The 20,890-nt window shown below is 38.0% G+C and overlaps 1 protein-coding gene and 1 non-coding gene across 3 annotated transcripts; one reads left to right on the top strand and one right to left on the bottom strand.

Annotated features, from left to right (window-relative positions):
- The first annotated feature begins 400 nt into the window (after nt 1-400).
- LOC101739781 (peroxisomal ATPase PEX1) lies at nt 401-17,139 on the top strand. 2 transcript variants are annotated; one of them, XM_038010587.2, is made up of 13 exons: nt 401-708; nt 1,183-1,401; nt 2,206-3,310; nt 4,348-4,588; nt 5,089-5,242; nt 6,050-6,218; nt 8,351-8,499; nt 8,928-9,115; nt 10,371-10,430; nt 11,883-12,069; nt 13,263-13,421; nt 13,843-13,961; nt 15,732-17,139. In XM_038010587.2, the coding sequence occupies exons 1-13, from the start codon at nt 616-618 to the stop codon at nt 15,817-15,819; spliced, it is 2,931 nt and encodes a 976-aa protein (XP_037866515.1). In that variant the 5' UTR covers nt 401-615; the 3' UTR covers nt 15,820-17,139. The 2 variants fall into 2 exon arrangements, with proteins under 2 accessions (XP_037866515.1, XP_037866516.1); XM_038010588.2 differs by lacking the exons at nt 13,263-13,421; nt 13,843-13,961; nt 15,732-17,139 and having other exon boundaries at nt 10,371-10,443; nt 11,883-12,024.
- Nucleotides 16,314-16,433, bottom strand: Mir3368 (microRNA mir-3368). Its single transcript, NR_107646.1, has one exon. It is a non-coding gene; the product is annotated as a microRNA mir-3368 (primary transcript).
- Nucleotides 17,140-20,890: the final 3,751 nt, after the last annotated feature.

Below are 20,890 nucleotides of genomic sequence, written 5' to 3'. Positions count from 1 at the left end.
AAAACTCTTTGTTTAATTTTAGAAATAAAATATCATACTTTGTGTTTGAGTAATGTAAACGAAAATGTAATGTGATGTGTATCTTAACAAAGTTGAGAATAATGGAATGGAATTTTAGACTGACATTAAATGTGGGTTGGAAAATTATAAACATTTTTAGCATGTCAGAGACTGCATAGACATAGACGAATTATTCCTCTCAGCCGTTTTGAGTCATTTAGAGTGTGAAGTGTGAAACATAATGAGATGTTTTGCTTAACATTATACTTTACAATACTTTTTAAATTGCACGTGGTATGAAAGCTTACACTATAGATATTTGAAAGCAGAAGTAAACAGCATTTATTTGCTAAATTTCATTGCTGTATGCTAAAGATATCGAATTTTTTTTTGAAGCTGGAACGTCAATGATTATGATAACAAAAAGTCTGTCATGTAAAGTCTAGACCTCTCAATTATATTAAGTGTATAATCTATGTCTAGACCTACATAAATTTATCAAAGATACTGCCTAAATATTTATATCGTTAATTTAAAAACATTAAATTATTATGTCAAATTACACATAAGAGCATTGAAATATAAGATTAATAAAGAGTGAATGTTGATTTCATTATGTTAGGAGGTGCTAAACTAAAAGTAGTGTTTACTCACGAAAAAACTTGCTTCGCATATATAAGTCCAAAGTACAGTAGTAATAATGAACAGGTAAAGAAAAACAATTAAAATTTAAATAATGAAATGTTGGATAGACAGGAGGTTTATTTTATTACAATGCATCAATACAAAGATTTCACTTTTAGGTTATTAATTTGTTTATCATTGGCTTAATTGGCATTATAATATGTGAAATGGTCATTGATCCCATTAAGAAATAAACCCTGTTTAAAAATTATAAAAAAAAGATTTTCTGAAAATATTTCAATTTTTTATGTAGTTTGTAGACATGCTATTATTTAGATTTAATAAAGAATAAATTGTTTTAATATTCAAATAGAACATTTATTAGATATATAAATACAGTCATACTGGCGAACAGTTACAAATGTAGATCCTTTTAAAATGTGTAATGATGAGTCATATAGCCTATATACTGTACCCTAAAATCAAATCTAATCTGTTTTTGTTTTTTTATTTTCTTATAAATTTATGACATGAGAATTAAAAAAAGATCTTTTACAGTCTCAGTGCCTTCAAGTTCTATACAAAGACAAGCACCTGTTTTTATGGGTGGTGTACAGCAGTGGTGTTGCGGAAGGACAAATAGCTTGCAATCCAGTGCATAGTCAACTGATTGGCTTAGATGAGGGAGCTGATGTGTTTGTCTCACCATACGGTGATGTGCGAGTGCTGGATGAATTGTATATAGATACGGACAGCCCTGATGACCAGGAGTTGTTGGTAAGATCTTTAAGGTTTTGATGGTGTGGAAGTAACAATGAAAAAGAAATAAATGATAAACTTTTTCGCTATATATTTTTTTGTTTGTTCAATGTGAAGTATCTATCTTAAAGATTTTCAAATAATAGAAATTGAATAATTTAGTAGATAAATAATTCAGCCAGCATGTTACTGTAAAAAAATTCTTGTGAACATATTACTTTGTTTGTTGTTAGGCGTGTAAGTACGTACTGATCGATTGGTACTACCATCCTGCCCATTTCCATGATGAAGCAGTTGTGCGTTACAGTTGGAAGGGTGGAAGTGTCTTTACAATTTTGAAGCATTCGTGGCGGCATTCACGTTTTGATGTCAATGGCCTTCACTAACCACGCAACACTAGATGGGCTTTTGCCTCGTCTGCAATACGAATCTGTAATATAATTAGTAGTGAACGTCATTTTTTTCCCATGTATTTATAGTGTTTATGTGTGAGCTCGAAAAGTTTGATATGAATATCCTCATCTTCACAATTATAAGCATATTAGCTGTTACTCGAGGCTTCGGCCGTATGGTCAAGGAAATGTGTCAATGTGATGTTGGTCCAATGTTACAAGGCATTACGTCTGTCATTTTATATATTTCATTTTCTTGCCTTGCCTTGCCTTAATACTATGATTTTTTTTTTTTAATTAATGTCAATCCCTTGCTTCTCTTCGAAAGAAGGACAACAAACAAACACACTTTTACATTTATAATACATATATATAAAAAATATTGACTTGACAATGAATATCTTAATGTTTTTATTGATTGATTATTCAGGAACACAATGCGGAATTACTGCAGCTACGAATACTAGATCAGCTTCGATATGTGGCGGCACATCAAAAATGCGTCGTGTGGATATTTTCATCGATGCCCATCGTTTTCACGCCGAAGCAGACCGGCTTGCTAGTGAACCAGAGCCGCGTAGTCGTTAAAGTTAACGCGTTCAATAGCTACCAAGGCTTCCAAACAAAACCTCCAGCGCCAAACGAACCCAATGGCCCTTTTAAAAATATAGGCTTAATAAACGAAGAGATGCTTCGTCCATATTTGAACTCACCAAAGAGGCTTGTATTGCGTTCGGTACCTATAGACAGCGACGGCAAAAAGAATTTGATACATCCTTACACGGTTTTCATACATGAAGATTTAATAGACGAATGCTTCAAAAATTTAACTGTTATATTATCGACCATGAATTCTATTCCTTCGATTCTGAGCGAAACTGATGAAGACGATAAAGAGAACAATAATAACGCCATAAACGATTTGTGCGTTGAAATTGTGCCCATAGACGGTATCATATACAGGAGCTTGAGCCGCGAAGTGTACAACAGAAACATACCGACAGTGTTGATACCGAAATCGTTGAATGCCATTATCAACATTGAGAATGGAACGAGAATTATATTCAACATAATCGGGGATACGGTAGAGCAACCTGTGCACATTGAATTGGTGACGTATACAGAAGAAAAACAAACAGAAGTCGATGTTATAGACAGATTCAAGAAATGCGTCATAGAGAACACGCATTCAGGCAAAAGATTTTTAATAAATAACGGCATAGTTAAGCAGAATAGTCAGATAAGCGATGGTTATTTGCGGTTCAATTTGAAACCAGACGGTTTGAAATATACCCTCTTGGATTCGGAGAGTTTGAGGCATTTCACTACGAAGGCAACGTGCCTTAACGACACGGATTTAGTCCTGCCGAAACGCAGCGCCTCCCGCATGGAGTATGATTTCAAGAACTATTGCAGGACATTGAAATCAATAGAGACTTTGATCAGTAAAGTTCTCTCGCATTTGTATTTCGAAATACATAGAGAGGCGACGTTTAAAAATGCATCAGAGATTAAAAGCAACGTTCTGATCACGGGCAAGTGTAGTTTTTTAACGTCAATTAATAGTTTTACACCTGGTATACTAGCTCAGTAAGGTATAAGCTATAAGCTTTGAAGGGTGGGACCGTCATTAGACAGTAAGATTCTTATTTTTGCCGGGCAACATCCGTGACTTTAGCTTGTTGTTTCAAAAATGACAATTCACGTTTTGATGGCAATGAACTCTGGTACCAGAGAGCTCGATTATCCGTAGCACAGGCACAGAGTCAGAGGAGTTTGCGTGATAATAGTCTATCGGACTGATTTTCAGAAGAAACTGGTATGCAGAAATTGGTATACTGCTATCAGTGTATCTCTTTTAGCCTCTCCAAGATGAAGTAACTTCACTAATTTTCTTAACTAAGCTCATAATGATTATGAAAATCATTAAATTCCTAGTTCAATTAAATTCCTAGCTAGTTCGGTTCTAATTATGCGTTCTGATATGAAAATTATGCAATTAATCCATCAACGACAAGAGATAAGTCTTTTTTAAGTTGAGATATATTATGGATATCGGGCCTAACTATCTTGTTGAAATCAATAAAAATGGTGCGCGTACAACTTGGTGCACATGAAAGAAGTGAACCTTCTTTTGCGGTGTTTAGTATTATGGTTTTCTTCATTTTTCATCCCTAAATTAATATCTCTTGTAATAGCGAAAGCTGTGTATAAAAGACTGCATTGCATTGACGTTCATGACTTTGACGTCCATGAGCGACGGTAACCACTTTCCATCAGGTGGGCCGTATGCTCGTCTACCTACAAAGGCAAGAAACGACCTAGCTCGCTTTGTACTTTCTCTCTACACGGTAGAGTGGTTCGCGAGACGCTCTTTCTATTCTCTCACTCTCGCTCTTCATAAATTGTATCTTTTCTCTCTGGCCGTAACGAATCTGTCGCGAGTTAAATTTTACTCTCAACGCGTCTATAGAAGTTTCACTTCAAAAACAATTTAAACAAAATTTAGTTGTACCTTGTTTATTAATAACTAGGCAAGAGCTTGTGTTAGAATGTGACGACTTGTTGACAGGGTCCAGTGGTATGGGTAAAACATCGTTGTGTCACATAATCGAGAAGGAGCTGACGGTCTGGTCTCATACGTTGCACTGCAGGGCGCTCAGGGGCCGTAAGGATATACCGGAGATCCTGGGCAAAGCTATCCTCATGTGCCAAGAGCACAGTCCGGCTGTATTGATCTGCGACGACGTGGACTCCATGGTACCGCCCGATATGGAGGGAGTTTCGCCCCAGGATATAGCGTATTATCAGAGGTAAATGTTAGTTCATCCTATTCTCACGGATCGTTTGGAACCTCTGAGTCTGCGGAAGGACTTAGGTTCCTTCTGAATTTTGTACCGTATGTTCCATGGGGAGGAATTGTTTGAGATGATACCATCATCTCATTTTTACCATCGCACCGCCCGCCATCGGAGTAGAGTTCATCCATACTACCTGGAGCCACTGCGTTCATCCATAGTGCGTTTCCAGAGATTTTTTTGCCACGTACAATCCGGCTTTGGAATGAGCTCCCCTCCACGGTGTTTCCCGAGCGCCGTGACATGTCCTTCTTCAGACGAGGCCTGTGAAGGGTATCAAACGGTAGGCAGCGGCTTAGCTCTGCCCTTAGCATTGCTGATGTCCATGAGTGACGATACCCACTCACCATCAGGTGGGCCGTATGCTCATCCGCCTATATGGCAATAAAAAAAATAGTCCATATCTCAGAACGTGGGGAGAAACCATCTTATGTACAATGTTATTCCGTTATTAGATTAGCCGTGGTCATCAAGCACCTCCTGCAGACGTGCGCGGGTGTGTGCGTGCTGATGACGTCACTCTCAATGAAGTCCCTGCACCCGGTCCTCAGGCAGTTCAACGGGAAGCCGCTGTTCACGGCGCACTTCGATATACCTGAAGTTGAACAGGTGAGACAGTAGACGACGACATGTTGTGTTCGACGTGTTCACGGATAGGATGGGGGCGATGATGATGACGTCACACTTTTTACCTTTTTCATAATAGTAATGACGCCTAATGACGCCTTCAAACAGTTTTTTTTTATTGCTTAAATGGGTGGACGAGCTCACAGCCCACCTGATATTAAATGGTTACTGGTGCCCATAGACATTCACGGCGTAAATGCGCCACCCACCTTGAGATATAAGTTCTAAAAGGTCTCAAGTATAGTTACAACGGCTGCCCCACCCTTCAAACCGAAACGCATTACTGCTTCACGGCAGAAATAGGCAGGGTGGTGGTTACCTACCCGCGCGGACTCACAAGATGTCTTACCACCAGTGAAAATTCCAAATTCTAAAAAATAAGATGAGGCTCCACTTCCAATGAATATGAAACCCGTAAAAATAAAATGTGGGTAATAATTAGCGGCGATGGGTCGTCTTGTGAAATCCCACGGGAAGGTATCACAATTTTACTTATTTCTGCCGCGAAGCAATAATGTTTGGACGTTGTGATTACTGGTGTGATAACCTTTTGTGAGTCCGCACAGGTAGGTACCACGCCCTACCTATTTCTGCCGTGAAGCAGTACCTAATGTGTTTCGGTTTGAAGGGCGGGGCAGCCGTTGTAACTATACTGAGACCTTAGAACTTATATTTCAAGGTGGGTAGCGCATTTACGTTGTAAATGTCTATGGGCTCCAGTAACCACTTAACACCAGGTGGGCTGTGAGCTCGTCCACCCATTCGAACCACAAAACAATTTATTTTCAGGATGAAAGAGTGGAGCTGTTCAAGCATTTGATGAACGAGAAGATCCGTCAGCAGTTCGAGGTAGCGGACGATGACGTCATCACGTTGGCCATGGACACCGCCTCGTGCACAGTGCGGGACATCATCGACCACTTCAATAAGAAGATATTTAAAGCCGTCAAGATGAAAAGTAAGTGTAATTATATTGTGGAGGTTTACAACGAATGAGAAGATCTTCCACCGAGCTGGTGGGATTTGCTCGGTAGACCGACGGTCCGAATGTTGTTGTTCGGAATTTGTATACTGGTTGTTAAGAGACTGTTTCCGAAAACGAAAGTTTTGTACCTACCTACAAAGTTGTAAATTTTGGGGAGCGCGGTATCAGCGCCGCGCCCGGGCGTTCGTTGACCCGAGCATCAGCTGTTTGTGTTTTTGTGTTTCATTGCTGGTTTTTTGTAAAAAGTAAAGTAATGTATTTTTTATGAAACTGTCGTTTCATTTAGCTGTACTAACATGATGGAGTGTAAGTAATGCTAATAAAGCATTTTAAAAGTATGTTTTTTTTTTTAAATCAGGATCGATTTTTTTTCCGTCCCATCATCAAAAGTGTCATTAGTACTATCGTCTGTTTTCGTTTTCGAAAGCGGTTCTCCTAATACCCAGTATATGCAAGCTTATCTTGAAAATGTCGTAAGCGAGATTCAGGCATCTGTCAAATATCTTGTGTACTGTGATGGCTACCCGCCACAATATTATTATTAATATGTTAAATCGTGTTAAAAAAATAATTAACTGTGTTTTTGTTGAGACTTCGGTTATTTTTGCTCACGTAAAAACTGCATTTATGATATCATCGGTCGCGGATTCGTCATGCGGTATTGCGTGAAATACGAACAAAACTGGAACAGAAAAATCCTTTGCGTTGTCCATGTAGTCATTATGTGCATAGTTTTAAAATTAAATATTTTAATTTAATTTTCAATGTCAGAAAAAAAAAATCTATATTAAATGTATGAATATAATATTGAGGGGTGTAAGGCTATTTGGTTTAAGCGACATTTTTTGCGACTTTAGAAGAGAGTAATTTAAAGTTTAAAATTTGGAAAAATATCGTAACAAAAATACTAGTTCAACTATTTGAATGGAGTACAGTTAAATGAAGTTCAATTAAAAACATCGAACTTCTTCTTTTTCTCCACCTTATCCCACTAGGTGGGGTCGGCTCAGCTAATTTTTCTCTTCCATTATTTTCTATCAGCCTTCATCTCAACACTCACTCCTCTCTCTCTCTCTCTCTCATATCGTCATTCACACACTCCATCCATGTCTTCTTCGGTCGACCTCTTCCCCCTCTCTACGTTGCATTACCATTTCCATACATCTCTTAGTCATATGCATCTCCTCTCTACGCATCACATGTCCATGCCACGCTAACCGTCCGCTCTTTAATTTGTTGATTGTTGTCGAATTGATCGAACTGTTGATGTTGATACCAAATGAAAGGGACTTTTAGCATAATTACTAAAATAAAATATGTCGTGTATTGACTGGTGGTGGTAGGACCTGTTGTGAGTCCGCACGGGTAGGTACCACCACCCCGCTTATTTCTGCCGTGAAGCAGTAATGCGTTTCGGTTTGAAGGATGGGGTAGCCGTTGTAACTATACTGAGACCTTAGAACTTATATCTCAAGGTGGGTGGCGCATTTATATTCTAGATGTCTATGGGCTCCAGCAACCATTTAACATCAGGTGGACTGTGAGCTCGTCCAAACATCTAAGCAATAAAAAGTAAAATAAATGTCGCTTATAGCAAATATCATTTCACCCTTCGACACGTTGTAATTAATTAACAGTTCGGAAATCGTAACATGGCCTAGCTTTCATGATTTTTTAGTATTTTCTTCGGAATTAGGCAAGTCGTAGAAACTTTCGGATATACATATGTTGGAGGAAGTTGTAAAGTGGCACCTGTGACAAAGAAGCTGAGAAGTTCGCGTTTGGGAGATGTGATGAGACGATATGAAAATGAGGTTGGTAAGAGAACTATAAATGTGGAACGATATAGAGGAAGAGATGGACCTATAAAAAATGGATGGATTGCGTGAAAGACGATATATGTAATAAATGGTATGTGATAGAAGAGTATGGAAAGAGAAAACATGTCGCGCCGATCCTAGGTGACTGGAAGAAGGTTAGGAGAATGATGTTTAGATTTTTCGGAAAAAAAATCGTGGCTTAGAAACATTTTTATTTTTGTTATATACAATGTATATACACGTGTCGAATAAGCTTCAAACACATACAAATTGTGCTGTTCTTAGAAGCGAACCCAGACATTGCGAAGCCTCGTTTAGTCGAGGAAACTGCTAAGGACACGGAGAAAACTACCGCGTTCGACATATGGGGGCCGGTGGGGGGCTTGGAGGACGTCAAGCGGGAACTCACGGAGTGTATCTTCTGGCCTGTCATGGTGAGAGAAAATACTTCAGACAACTTTAAATTATTAACTAAAACACGATGCTGAATTGAAAATTTACTGGTGGTAGAACGTCTTGTGAGTCCGCACACTGCCTATTTCTGCCGTGAAGCAGTAATGCGTTTCGGTTTGAAGAGCGGGGCAGCCGTTGTAACTATACTGAGACCTTAAAACTCAAGGTGGAGGCGGCATTTACTTTATAGATGTTTATGGCATTACAATACCGCCCCCTGAGTTTCTCGCCAGATCTTCTCAGAGGGTCGCGCTTCTGATTCGGTGGTAGATTTGCGAAGCGCGGCTCTTGCTAGGGTCAGTGTTAACAACACTTCTGGTTTTAACCCCATGAGATCACCTACATGTCAAGGAGAAGCTGAAGTAGCCTCCCAAGACCATCAGCATAGCTAGTAGATAAAAAATTACAGTACCCAGCGTTGTTCCCGTCACAATCCTGTGGGATCCTACTGTACGGTCCCCCCGGAACCGGCAAGTCCTACATCGGGTCCTGTCTCGCCAGACTCAACAATATGCACATGATAACAGTGAAAGGACCAGAGCTTCTCTCCAAGTACATAGGGCAGAGCGAGAAGGCTGTTCGGGATGTCTTCGACAAGTAAGTGCGTCACCAATTGAAAAAATATCTTAAATGCATGTAAAGAAAATCCTTTATTCTTTAAAACTTTTTTTAAACAGGATTTTTCTTCACTGTCATTCAGTAGAGTCAAGTCTGACGTTGAGTAAAGAGAGAGTTGATTTTTGTGTAGTTTATTAATACTGTTTACTGTTTTATTTTTAATATTAATTTTAAAAGAGAAAAAAGGCTTTAAATGTATTTTTTTTAATAGCCTTGTAGTCAGACGACCTGATGGTGAGTGGTTACCGTCGCTCATGGACGGTATCTTATCGGTTCATATTTTAATATACGTATAACAGAAAACGCATTTAAGCCTTTTATTGTTTATTCATTCTGAAGTATTCCATATAATTATTTGCATTACTTTAACTAAAAAACAACTTTCTTTGAAAGAATTACCAGTAAAATTTACTTAATAAAATTTACCAGTGTTGTTCTAGTCGGGTCTATTTTGATAACTTATTACAAATTACCTTATTACGAAATTATAGAACACCCTGTATATGTGTAAGGGTTTATGTATCGTGGGAACCTTTGCCAAATTATCTATCAGTGTGACAGTGTCATATGTCACCTCATGCAATTTTTGTTGATGAAAATAGTTTGTCGTATCGGACGTCGAAAAACACGGCCAGAGAAATATGTGGAACCTGATTTGTGACGTAATAATATTACAAACTAATATCAGGCAAGGCAATTGTTGGAACGCCATACCTATAAATAAAAAAATGGCGATAAAAATTAAAAGCGGTGTCTGTGCTTAAAAGGAAAGTTTTTAACGGGTGGTAGGACCTCTTGGGAGTCCGCACGGGTAGGTACCAATACCCCGCCTATTTCCGCCGTGAAGCAGTAATGCGTTTCGGTTCGAAGGGTGGGGTAGCCGTTGTAACTATACTGAGACCTTAGAACTTATATCTCGAGATGGGTGGCGAATTTACGTTGTAGATGTCTATGGGCTCCAGTAACCACTTAACACCAGGTGGACTGTGAGCTCGTCCATCCATCTGAGCAATAAAAAAAAAAAACCTAATTGCCTGATTCTTGTTGATCAATCTGCATAGAAAATTTTTCCGAGTGTGAAAAATGAAATCGTTGGAGTGAATCAATTAACTTATCCCAATCTCAACAACGTTACACATATAACAGAAATATGTATATATGTATGTGTTTTTTTAATAATAATATCTTGAAATAAATCACAGATCTACACAAGAAAGATTTTGATGAATTTCAGAGCGGACATGAAGCGTCCTTGCATATTGTTCTTCGACGAATTCGACAGTCTCGCGCCCAAGTAAGTTTGTACTGTAAGTGTCTTCTTTGCTTTAGTTTTGCGCGCACACATACAGGGTGTAATGAAATCGTATCCTGCTAAATCCTGTGACAAATTAAATAAAGAACGGGAAAAACATACTAATGAAGGACAGTAAGATTGTTAAGTTAATAACTTATTTGTTAACTATTCGCATTTTTTACTGGTGGTAGGATCTTTTGTGAGTCCGCACGGGTAGGTACCCTGCCTATTCCTGCCGTGAAGCAGTAATGCGTTTCGGTTTGAAGGGTAGGGCAGCCGTTGTAACTATACTGAGACCTTAGACCTTATATCTCAAGGTGAGTAACGCATTTACGTTGTACATGTCTATGGGCTCCAGTAACCACTTAACAACCAGGTGGGGGCTGTGAGCTCGCCCAACCAATAAAAAAAAAAAAGTTCGTGTGCGAGTGCGCAATGAAAAGTGAAATCAGCTCCTTAGCTATGTGCATCATATAATCGCGTTACATTGCGTGCGGTGCAGTGGGATTGAAATGTAATTTTCGTGGTTTTCCTGTCGAGTCCCTCTAGTATGAACAGGATCGATTACCTTACACACGATATTCAATCTATTTTTATATATTATGTCAGCACAACGTCACCAATTAGTTAACTAAAAATAGTTAAAGTTAAACTGTTTTCTTAATGTTCCGTATGTCAACAACTGCTTGAGAGAATTCATGACTAAGCTACGCTCACTTTCTTTATAAATACGAGTGACTATTGTCGCACCTAACACGATAACTACATTCCCGATCATGCAGACAGAAGTAAAACCGACACGTCATGTCGGATCCTCCCGATCCACTAACGGTGCTTTTTAGGTACCTCAACCACCGGTCATCGTTCTCGTCGAACCCGTCGCTTGCGACGAAGGGCACGGCGAGCAAATTAACCCACAGACACAGCCCACTGAGTTCCTCGTCGGATCTTATGTGGTTCGCGTTGCACTGCATTGTCCTTACTAGGGTCAGTGTTAGCAACTTCGCCGGGTTTGAGCCCCGTGAGCTCACCTACACGTCAAGGAGAAGCTGAAATAACCTCTCTATGTCAGCATAGGTAGGAAAGAGAAAAAAACTGCACAAAACATTCAGACTCAAGCAGTCGAACGGAGTAGAGCTCTCTGCTGTTGTCGTTGTACACTTGAAATTTCATAAATGAATTCATTAGAAACGTGAATCTTAATTACTGTCACTATGGAAGGTAATGATAATGATGAAGATAGTGACGTCAGCGACGTTGAAGTTCTTAATTTAAATACACCATGGAACCAGACTCTCCGTTATATCACATTAATATATTTTTTTTAATTAGTCCTTATATTCGGTCCAGTCTTATAGTTTTTCAGGACTAAGTCTTCCAATACTATTTATTTTATTCTAGAAATAAAACGTGACTAGTATGTATGTCAAAGAGTTCTGGTCACATTGGCAGACGTGGTCACGACTCGACCGGGGTGACGGACAGAGTGGTGAACCAGCTGCTGGCGAGGATGGACGGCGCCGAGGGCGGGGCCAGGGGTCCCGTTATAGCGGCCACATCGAGGCCGGACCTGGTGGACCCGGCGCTGCTGAGAGCCGGCAGACTTCAGAAGCATATCTACTGCGAACTGCCCGATAGGGTAAGTGTTAAACGGTTCTATTTAAGTGGGCTGGGCTCTGGAGTTGAGGGGCTATTTTAAAACACTGACTTCATGGTTAATATACAATGTGTCCGTACACCGGTGTCGGAGACTTAAGGGGGGCAAAATATGGGGATTTTTATCGACAAATCACTGTCCCAATTTTCTCTTGGCCCCTCCATACTAGAATGGCACCCATTTTGTTTTTTTTTACTTTGCAGCTGCCTGCATTGATTTGATCATTGCTACTGATGTAGACGTCTTAGGAAGACAAAAGAGGTATCATTTGAAAGCTAGCAATGTTGACAATCAATTCACTGGTGGTAGGACCTCTTGTGAGTCCGCACGGGTAGGTACCACCACCCCGCCTATTTCTGCCGTGAAGCAGTAATGCGTTTCGGTTTGAAGGGTGGGGTAGCCGTTGTAACTATACTGAGACCTTAGAACTTATATCTCAAAGTGGGTGGCGCATTTACGTTGTAGATGTCTATGGGCTCCAGTAACCACTTAATACCAGGTGGGCTGTGAGCTCGTCCCCCATCTAAGTAATAAAAAAAAAAAAAAAAAAAAATTATGATATATTTTATTCACTATATTTTTCACAAAATAATAAAAACATATATTAATAAAATAAAAATAATAATTTTTTATTGCATTTTTTCTGTTTTTTAATTTTTTCATGAAAATTAACCTTGTCAATCTAAATTTTTTTAATTGTTTTCTCATAATATAGGATATTTTCATTAAGATAAATCTTACATCAAAGTCATAAGATAGTTCAAAAGTTATCATGTCATGTGAGTACGCTTGTATAATAGTCCATTTATCTAATATTTTGTCATTAAGAAATTATGTTCATCACAGTTATTCTCTCAGAGATTCCTTTGATTTCTTCTATTTTGTCGGATAGCCTCATTTTTTATTAGGAACCCTACTCCATAAAGGCCTGATGTTTCATCTTTGTAGTGTAAGATATAGGGGTCCTCCTATCCTACAATTAACGATAGAATTTACTAGAAACATTATTTATTAAGACCTCAATATATTTTAGGTAAAATCAAATAAATAAAAACTAAAATTAATTTATTATTAAGTGATACTTAAAAAAAACCTGACCGCATTAAAATGACCGACTAAAAAACAAATTCTATAATATTTCCTTAAATAAAATTTGAAGTTTTTTTCTCCACCAGTGGGGCAGACACGAAGTACTCCAAACATTGACGAAGAATCTAACCGTAGACCAAGAGGTAGACCTCCGAGAGTTGTCTGAGCGCACCGAGGGCTACACTCCCGCCGATCTCAAGTCCTTACTGGTCACGGCGCAACTGACAAGACTAGAGAAACAATTGGTGAATACAATTCCGTTTTAACATTTACCGTGTCATGGGACGACTTGGGTGCCGGGTGCGTGGTCCCTGAACACAATATAGGAGATAGCATTTTATACTATAAAAATGTTTTTTTTTAAAACGCAATGTAATACAAACACTCGATGTGTCCCTCGAGTTTTGTTCGTTTTACATTGCGGGTTCACAGAATCCGTAATTTACCAATAATTTACTAAGTTTTGGTAAATTAACATTGTTTTTTTTTAATAAGCAACACAGTGGAGCGAAAGGCAAGTAAAACGTGAATACTTTTAATGCAACATCAGCAGTAGTCACGGATTTCGCGTGCGTTGGAGAATTTGTCATTGTTGGAGGAGACTGATCCTTGGCTGGAGATCACGAGACGGCCAATGTGGGTAGACCTTAATAGTTCGTTTTGCAGGCTCACAACGACGACACGACATTGGGGTCCGTGGTGGTGCAGCAAGAAGACATCGATGGAGCTTTGGAGGAAACCAAACCTTCGCTGTCGAGAGAACAATTACTGTTCTACGATATGATGTGAGTTCACTACAAATGTATATAAAACTTTTCTATTTAATTTACTATGAATTATATATAAATAGGAATTGTAAGTTGAAACAAATATGGCGTTGCTGTGAAAACAAAGATTTTATTATTTTAATAACTTACAATTACAACTTAATAACATACACAACAGTAACAAACATTACATTCACATTATAGGTCGACATTTAAAGTCCACCACCCTCAATTCCCTAAAATAATTATTTAATTTAATTTATAACAATATGCCCGAACATGGCAGATGTCAAACCTTAATTTTTTTTTTTTTTTTCTACCTATGTTGATAGCCTTGAGAGGCTATTTCAGCTTCGCCCTAACGTTTGTAGGTGAGCTCACGGGGCTCAACCGGAGAGTTGCTAACACTGACCCCAGCAAGAGCCGTGCTTCGCAGAATCCACCGCCGGATCAGAAATGCGACCCACTGAGTTTCTCGCCCTTCATTAACAACCACCATGTCACCATTGTCGACAGCGCCATCTATATAATTACACAGGAGCTATAGAGCGCTGTACAAATGTACTATAAAGAAATAAAGTATCTTTACATGTATACAACTAAAACTAATTTTATGAAACAGTCATCTCTGAACACGAGAAATGTAAAGCAATCGAAACGATTGGAAACAATAAAATGACAATTTAGCCATAAAAGTAGTGGTAGTAGTAGTAAAAGTTACAGTAGTTACTACGTGGGAATGAGGCGCTCGCTCCTGGCCTTTTCATTTTTATTATTATTTTTTTAATTGTATTTTTTTGACTTGTTTTTTCTTTTATTGTGAATATTTCTATTTATTAAAAAAAAGAAAATATTAGAGAAAAAACAAAAAAAAAAAAGCCCGCTGAGTTTGTTTCGCCGGTTCTTCTCAGGACTGTGGCTTTTTTTGGAACCGGTGGTAGAGTTAACATTGTTATTTGTATTTTGACATTCAACAAGTGTGTCATACTGACATCTAAGTTGAAATAAATGATTTTGAATTTGAATTTGAATTTGACTCACCAAGCCAAAGAAAGTATGTGCCAAAAATAGTTTTGTAAGACTTTATTGCAGGAAGGTCGATCAGGAATAATTGACATGCATCAAAATATAATTGAATATGCAATTTTGAAAAGGGCATATCTCATAAATATAAAATATCCAATAAAATATATATACTGACGCTTAAGATAATAATTCCAGTAATTTTCAATTGCTAATTAACACTAAAATGTATCTCAAAAGTTAATATTTAAAATTTTACACTGCTTTAGAAAACAATCAGTTTTTTTCATTTCCTGAACATTTTATATTTTCAGAGATGTGCTCTTTTCGAAATTGCATATTCAATTATAATTTTCATTTATTTTTTTAATGTAAACGTTTTTTTTTTGTAAGTTTTTATCGTGAACACATGCTACGCGACGAAGACACTAAATTTTGTAAAAACTAATTTCCAATTTGCTCAATTATTAATTGTAGGCTTATAATATGTATATGCATATATAATTGGAGCTCGTCCACACAACCAAGCAATAAAAAAAAAAGTTTTTTTTTTAATACTATCTGATTTTTTGTAGTATAAGCATTCACGGCTCCTTTCGTAGGGCAAAACGTCGAATAGTACAATCTATTGAAACTTCAAATTCGTGTCTCGAGATGGCAGGCGTCATTCACGTTATGATGCCCACGGACCTCAGTAGTTATTCGAACGTAAAATGATTCTCACTTTCTAGAATAGCTTCAAGATCAATGTGAATTATATTTCAGATACAAAAGGTTCAGAGGCGAGACTCTGACGTCCGAACAGAAGATAATGGCCGGCCGGTTTGAGAAGCAACGCGCCACTTTGGCTTAAAAGATACATAGATGGAGAGAATAATTGACACAAAATGCGTTTCTCGAATTGTGTGATTATTTTTTAAATAATAATGTACGAGTCATTTTTACTTAGGGGTAAAAAATTAAAAATGCGATCTCCTTCCTTCCCCTTTCTCCCCTCGTTAGTAGCCACATACGGTACGCGCGGGTAGGTACTACCACCCAACCTATTTCTGCCGTGAAGCAGTAATGCGTTTCGGTTTGAAGGGCGGGGCAGCCGTTGTAACTATACTTGAGACCTTAGAACTTATATTTCAAGGTGGGTGGCGCATTTACGTCGTAGATGTCTATGGGCTCCAGTAACCACTTAACACCAGGTGGGCTATGAGCTCGTCCACCCATGTAAGCAATAAAAAAAAACTTATCAACTCCTGTCCGCTCTCATTCCTGCCCGATCTCAGATTTTTGAACTCCCTAACTGCTTATCTTAAGTACTGGTGTACTCAAAACACGCACGGTTCATTACCACGATCCTGACATTTCGGCCGCTTTAGTTCCAAATCTTTTGAATAGCTGGTAAACAATTGAGATATGAAAGCATATCACTGCGCCTTCCACTTCTTCTCTAAAAGACTGAAGCGGCGACGGTATATAAATAAACAAACCCGTTATACATTTCGACCACAAATGACGTCACACGTTGCGTTCAGCCGGCTCGTCTAGTTTACGCGGCCACTGATAGATTAGACTTGCCCCTTTCCTTGCAGTTAAATTGTACTATAATAATGTATCTGGTTAACATTAGGTTAAGATATGTAATTATAAAATCAAAGAAGTTTTTCATTTGAGTAGGTCTACACATGCGCTATTTTAATTGTCATAGTTTTACTATCGATTCAGAATGAAGCAGTTTCAACAAATAGAGGAATCAGCAAGAAACCTTAATTTTGCTCTTTGCCAAATATTAATTCAATTTAAAAAAAAGGATGTTTTCAATTTAAAGAGACAGATCTGCGTCATTGAGGACAGGCCGTAGTTCTGATCATACTGTGGCTGTGTGAAGCAAACATCAACTCCACGCGCTTAAAGCTTAAAGCCGCTGCGCGCTTTCACAGTTGTGCTTAATAATGATTGATCGCTTTAGTGTTTATTGAATTGCGCTCAATATATTGTGACCCTTATTTGTATATAACGTATTATGACCCTTATATGTATATAACGAGAGTCGATATTGATTAAATAGGTGTATTGTGTTAAATGATGTTATCTTTTTAACATGTACTTAACTTTATTATTTGTTAATTCGGTTGTTATATTTTACGTTTTTATTAATAAATTATTATATTGTTCGTTTTAAGGTTGTTTTACTGGATTTTCGAAGTTTTTAAATAAAAAAGAATCTTTTGCGAATAATCTTTTCGGGGTGCGAGGATTGCTCGTAATATACGAGCAGTCCTCTCAGGGTTCAATCATCCCCTCAGGATTTCTCGTATTTTGTGGACTTTTCCACATTCACCAGTGCACATGGGCGAATGGGTAGTGTCAGGAAGGGGTTAATGGTGGCCTTTTTGAGCGCCGCCGAACTGTGACCTCACTTTACTAGACTTTTTGTTACTTACCTATGCTGTTAGCATTGAGAGGCTATATCAGCGTTACGTTAAAATGCAAATTATAATGTATCAATGCTATTTTATGGAATACAAATTGGGTACTTGTGTAACGTCCTAATACGGCTACTAATAACTAGGCAACATGTTTTTTTTTTTTTACATAAGCTGATGATCTAGAGAATCTATATCAGCGTAACCTTAACTAGTAGGTGAGCTCTCGGGGCCCAAACCGGAGGTGTTGCTAACACTGGACCTAGCAAGAGCAGTGCTTCGTAGAATCTACCACCGGAACGGAAACGCGACCCAATGAGAGGATCCAGCGATAAACTCAGTGGGCTGTCTCTGTTAATTTACTCGCCGAGCGCTTTGTCGCAAGCGACGGCTTCGACGAGAACGATGACCGAAATTTACTCGACGAGTACGGGCGCTAGCCTTAGTACTGATCGGTAGCGTTTGAAATAAATTTGTCCTCATCTAGAGAACGGGACGCCCGGTGGATACATATTGAGCGATACGTTTATGCCACTGTTTGAATCCTGACAGAAAGGTGCCATTTTTTCATATGTACTAAACAAATGCTCACGAACGACTTTGACGGTGACGGAATAGCGTCATGTAATAAAAATAAACCTGAAAAATTATCTGCGCAATTGTTGGTGGTAGGACGCTTAGTGAGCCCGCACGATTAGGTACTAACCATCCTGTCTGTTTCTGTCGTGAATCAGTAATGAGTTTGGGTTTGAAGGGTGGGGCAGCTGTTGTACTATACAATTGAGAATTAGACCTCGCGTCTCAAGGTAAGTAACGGTATTTACGTTTTTGATGTGACCCAGCTCACTCATTTAGGCAGAAAAAAGAGAAATAGTAGCGTGGAGCAGCTATGAGGGCGCCGACCACGCAAAGGATGAAATTTTGGTGATTTACTCAAAACACAGTAGCTCGTGAGTACGTTCCACCAAATCAGCTATAAAAAATATGTAATATACATGTCGGAGTGACCGCATTATTAAGACCATCGCCAGACATCACAGGAGAGAATAGCTAGGGTGATCGAATTAAGAGAAACTAGAGGTCCCGCAGCAGTCGAAATTCGACTATAATTAATTGGAATTGTAAGTTTGTACACTATTATGATTGTATTTTATACTTCTATAATCACAAATTTCGCCAAGGCTACACTATAAAAAAATATTAATAAAGACAATCAATATTTAATCTATTCTCAATTTGACCACAGAGGTCAAGAACAAAAGTTTGACAATACATAGTTTGCATGCGTGTGTGCGTCAAATACATGGTATAGTGTGTGGCATAGATTATACACTTAATGGTGTGTGGAATGTTTTCTTTATTGATTGAATGTATCTTTTATGCATTATTTTAAAAAATATATTAGCATTGTGCACTTGTTCTCTATATTCTCTATAAGTGTGGAAAATTTTATACTCCTCCGTCCGCGCAATTTTCGTAAAAAGGGATACAAAGTTTTTGCTTCTCGTATTAATTAAGAGAAATAGTGAGTACACAAAACACGTTTTTTAGACCAATTTAGCAATCTCATTTTGACGTTAACAAACTTAACGAAAACGAATGACAATTCTTACTTAGGACAAGGGCACCGCTCTCCAAGAAGGCTGGTTTGTAAGTAAGTCGCGTCTATGCACGCTTCCATCGGCTAGGCTGTCTCGTAGCATGAAGTTAGCCGAGTTCCGACGATATTATGATCGTGTTGTCACCTCTCAGGAATCGAGCTGTGCTACCAAACTAATGACGGTCTCCGACATACATATATAAATCGATATTGTTTTACAAGCAGTCTTTGAATAATTTATTGATCCAGAAGTTCTGATACCCTAGTAATTATTTGGAAACCTCAATTAAAATGTAACGAGTATAGACTTCCAATGTAGTCTATCAATAAAATAAAAAGTCGGATTTCTGCGGAACAGAATCCACCAGTCAGATTCAGCATCGTAATGGTTTTTATATTATGTCATATTTAAAGGCCACATGAAACAAACAGCCTGCTTTAACAAATGTTATTTGAACCAAAAAGTTTTGACATGAAACTGCGCTTATGTAGATTTAGAACTAATCTGTGCTTGTACACATTAGGTCTAATTAACTTCGCTGATGGCTAAAGTTTCAGAACATCGCTGCGAAGTAATTAGCCAAGTCGAGTTCAGGAGATTGAGAACCGATACCATCTTGTTTATTACCCGCTTTGAAATTTCTTGGCTGGTGTTATCTATCCATCTACAATACGATAAAAACCAACAAAAGGCCCTATGTATTGATTAAGGCACTTAAAAACTACCTACCGGATAACTGTGGCATTTAATTTGTTGATTGTTTGTTTTACGGTAAGCTTAGGAAACAGTCCTTCCAAATAAGTAGGTACATACATAATAATATATTGTGCAGCTCTAGAACCTATGGTTGTTGTTTGTCATTTACAAAATCCAAAATGGCGTCTTTGCTGTTTTAACGAAAATAATCACTAATAATTTTCAACAACTTCAAAGAGGCGAAAGTTTCACATTTCGGGAGATAAACGGTGTTTTATTGAAAAACTTGGCGGCGCGGCGGTGCAGCTCTGATTGAGATTAGTTCACAACTTGCACAATAATTTAGAGTTGATTCGCGCCCGCCTAGTGCGCCGCGAAATTTTGCGATGTCAAGAATTTAAAGTTATAACTAGAACAGTCATATGAAATTTTATTTGTTTTAAAATTATATTTTTTGTATTTATTTATTTGGGAAACAAACAGTACAATACAAAACATACAATATTTAAAAAAATATAGCTAAAACAATATTGTATCTTCGTATGACGTTATAAATCGATTCACGAATGAAAAATTCAGTTATTTCTTTAGTTTCTCAGCCTTGTTAAGGTATGCCCCTTTATTGAAAATTCCTGATTAACACTAGGAAGAATTTAAATAATTGTACATTCATTTAAGTATCCTCAAAATAAGTCACATCCAGCCAGACTCTATATCCGAGTGCCACATCTTGTAAAGTTTATTAGTTAATAGCATAACACGCTCCGTAACAAGTTATTTAATGAATAAAGTACAATTTACTGTTCGTCGCGTATTTCATTAGATAAGAGCTTCACGAGCATTTAATTATTATATTGCGTTAATGGTATATTAAATAAATTCTATTATATCTTTTACTGGTTATATTCTGTGCATGAAGGTAGATTAAGAAAATTATTTTTAAGATAAAGAGTGAAAGATGATTATTGTATTACAGACTAGTGCATCATCAGTCCACAGACGTCTATTGTTGGACGTTTACCTTTCCCAAGGTTCGCCATAATGATCGGTCCTGCTCAGCTTATCCAGTATCCAGCGGATTCCCGCGACCTTCGCAAATCGGAAGATTTACCCACGCTACCCGCTACTCGAGAACTTTTCAAGCGTATAATCTAAATTTTTAAAATTACCTGACAGCCCCAAAGTAATGAACATTCCAAATAAGATATGA

This window comes from Bombyx mori, chromosome 4 (assembly GCF_030269925.1).
Source record: "Bombyx mori chromosome 4, ASM3026992v2".
Classification (NCBI taxonomy): domain Eukaryota; kingdom Metazoa; phylum Arthropoda; class Insecta; order Lepidoptera; family Bombycidae; genus Bombyx; species Bombyx mori.
This window is presented reverse-complemented; position numbering and strand designations above follow the sequence as displayed.

Coding starts and splice junctions, on each gene's coding strand:
- LOC101739781 (XM_038010587.2), top strand. CDS start 616: ATGTTAGGAGGTGCTAAACTAAAAGTAGTGTTTACTCACGAAAAAACT. Junction 10,431..11,882: donor TTCGACAGTCTCGCGCCCAA/GTAAGTTTGTAC, acceptor TCACATTGGCAG/ACGTGGTCACGACTCGACCG. Junction 12,070..13,262: donor ACTGCGAACTGCCCGATAGG/GTAAGTGTTAAA, acceptor TTTCTCCACCAG/TGGGGCAGACACGAAGTACT.